Source organism: Mucor mucedo (assembly GCF_025094135.1).
Source record: "Mucor mucedo strain NRRL 3635 chromosome Unknown EV154scaffold_55, whole genome shotgun sequence".
NCBI lineage: Eukaryota > Fungi > Mucoromycota > Mucoromycetes > Mucorales > Mucoraceae > Mucor > Mucor mucedo.
The window spans coordinates 127,729-130,904 of NW_026252339.1; the positions used below are offsets into that span (position 1 = coordinate 127,729).

Below are 3,176 nucleotides of genomic sequence, written 5' to 3' on the forward strand. Positions count from 1 at the left end.
GTGCTGGTCTTATATCGTTTTTCGTCACGGTTGATACATTCGTCTTCTTTATCATCCAATCCATACAGTCAACAGCTGTTTGGACAGACATCATATTCGCGGCCATGAACACTGGATTCAACTTTGACCAAAACATTAATAGCCTCACCATAGCTAAATTAGGACTCCGTGTTTTGAATGAAATACCAATGTAATGTTAAGAAATTTAATGCATCAAGGCCATACGCTCATTTCTATTAGCTATCATTATCCCATCGTGGTCCCGAAAAACCGTATTAACAAATTTTACAATGTCCCTGTTAGCAGCTATGGCTATTTTGTGTTGCAGCGTCAATTGGGAAAGAAGAATGCTCATTATTTCATCTTTTGTGAATTTTTTTGGAGCCAATTCTACTAGCTTGATAAACATGAGCCCTGCCATCATTTTCTTCAAAGCTTCGTCCGCAATTATAATTGATGTGGTCATCAACATCCATGCCAACGGGGGTAGAGACTATAGTTACTTTGTAAGTTATTTTTCAACTAAGGAGACAAGGTAGTTATTTGTACCGAAATCATTGACGTCTCCATTATCAACAGAATCATTATTGCTTTCTTGTATAACGGTATTTTCAGATGTTGTTATTCGAATATGAACTCTCTTATAGTTTTGGAGTTGACGGTAACTATTAAATATCATCGAACAGCCGTCACATTCAAAATCTTCATAAGAAAGTCTATCTCTTTGTCTGTTGGCATATGACAAAGAAGAGGGAGGGAATGACATTTGAAAATTTTGTAATTTGTGAAAGTGTGATTTATATTTGGAAATTGTAACCGGTGTAAGTACTTTCTATACGTAAGGTGCTTTTTATATACTCAATTACTTAAGTTTAAAATCGCTTTTTATTTTTTTTTCTTTCATAGTGAAAGACGTCAAAGATGAAAGTTTCCTGGAAGCTGAAGACAGCCACGACATATTATTAGCTATAGTCCTTGACCTTAAGTAATAATTTCGCGGATATTTTTCCCTCGACATGACGATATGCCTTCAGAAAAGAACCGAAAAAAAAGAACAAAAACAAAACAAAAACAAAACAAAACAAAAACAAAAGAAAACAAAACAAAACAAAAATGACATAATTTGGATAAGCAGACAGTCCAGCTCCAACTAACTAAAAGTGGGATAAAATATTTTACATGTACTAGCATATCTTCTTTCAACTTTTTACCTTTATATTTTGTAAAATAATTTATTTAAATTTTTTTTTTCAAATGTCTGATAGTAATATTGTACTCGCCAATTATGTTCGTAGAATTGAACTTGACGTTCCTGAGATCAAACAAAGGCTAGATGCGCTGTCTAATCAGTTCAAAAATCAATTTGCATGAAACATCACCGATGAGGATGTAAATATGATAGAAAAAGCATCGTTGAACAAAGTGGTACTGCCGATCCTTCCCAGATTCTGATAATCGTGACTGAATCGGTTATTTTGTATTTTTTTTTAGCTCTTGATCGAATCACCGAGTCGGTAAAAAGATGCCGAATAATTGAATATCCTGATCAGCTTGGTAAACGAACAATTGCGACAAATTTTGAAGAACTTGAAGGAAAGAAAGTCTCCGATAGACGTAATGTAATACTGAAACTTTACACACAAAAGACTGGCAGTTATTACGCAAGGATAGTCCCAATGAGCAACAAAAGCCACCTCTGGGCCAAATTTCAGAACGTGATTTGGAAATAATACGAGCTCAGTTAAAATAACTGGCACGTTTGCTGAAGCATAACTTGATTGACCTGGACCACCCTGACGTATTGAAAAACCGGAACGATATCCCGCCAAATGATAGGTATTTTGACATGCTGCGCCTGGAAACGCTTGCGAAGGACAAAGGATTCAAAAGGTACCTGTGTAAGAGAATGTGGTGTGCCAGAAGCTTTTCATAGGAGAGACTTAATGGTCACAACCAAACACTCAGAAGAAGGGTAACAGTACACAATTCTTTAGCGATTTATTTCATCCATATCGTTGACAAGATAACATAATGTAGAATCTACAAGATCCCAATAGATCAGACTCTTTCAATGAGGCTTTCGAAGACACGGGTCGCGATCAGTACCCTATCATAGCAGACGTGCTGTAAGTTTTTTTTATTGTTTTTCATGCATGATATATTTTTAGTCATATGCCATAAATATTTTTTATACAGTTCTCCTCAAGTAGAGGTAGCGAGTAAACCTTCAAGTAAAAGATCCAGAAGAATATAATAGTCGTGTCTGGTCGACACGATTTGTTTATTCTGGTTTTTAGCTTCTTTAATAGTGTGTATTTTAGCATTCTTTTAGCCTACAATGATTTCTCTCTTTCTTTACTTTTATTTATCTTTTAAAATAAATACCCTTCAAATAATGATGATAAGGGTATATGTCCCAAAATAACAAAAATCGTGAACAAATATATTGGAATCGGGTATGTTTGCAATGACATGTATTCTGTATGCTAAACTAAAGATAAACATTTAGCCCATTTTTGTTATTTTGATCAAACTAAAGTACGTCTGTATAATATAACCATTTTCCAATGATAATGGTCCTCATCAATAGACCATTCTATTTTTAAGGGTATATAGCATTTAAAAGGTTATGTTTTATTCACATTGATATCATACTGCTTACATATAGACTATTTATTCTGTGTACCTTTTAATCAAACGACAACATTTTTAGGAACACGGCCGGTCAAATAATCATCGACATCAGAACTTAGGGCTAGTAATAAAATGCAGAATTAATTACAATATTATTATTTTCTAACAATACCTTTATAGAGTGTTAAGAGAGTCAAAGGTAAGCTGAAGTAACATCAAAGCATCATAAAGGTACATCTTATTGCCATGTATACAATTATAAACCTAAATAAAAAGGTTAAAGTTATATCAAACCCTCCTATACGCTACTGAAATATAAATTAACAATCCAATAGAACCTGCTTTACTGCCAATAATAACAATGAATAAGAAATTGTGAGCCTGCCAAATATAAAATAATGGGTCTGAAAAAATAGTTAAGGGTTTTTCCGTTTAAAAAACAATGGCAACTGCGAACGGTTTCTTATAATACAAAATCATAACTGCCACTTTTACAAGCCAGGAAAATGGAAGGTGTCAATGATTTGTCTTCAAAAAACTAA

General features: G+C 33.8%; 1 protein-coding gene across 1 annotated transcript; it reads left to right on the forward strand.

The window, feature by feature from the left end:
- Positions 1-1,254: 1,254 nt before the first annotated feature.
- On the forward strand, positions 1,255-3,176 carry EV154DRAFT_482186 (uncharacterized protein; the record flags this gene model as incomplete). The annotated part of the gene is made up of 7 exons (XM_051598477.1): positions 1,255-1,264; positions 1,492-1,619; positions 2,038-2,126; positions 2,197-2,231; positions 2,407-2,456; positions 2,815-2,833; positions 3,133-3,176. 7 exons carry the CDS (start codon positions 1,255-1,257, stop codon positions 3,174-3,176), a joined length of 375 nt encoding a protein of 124 aa, XP_051456875.1.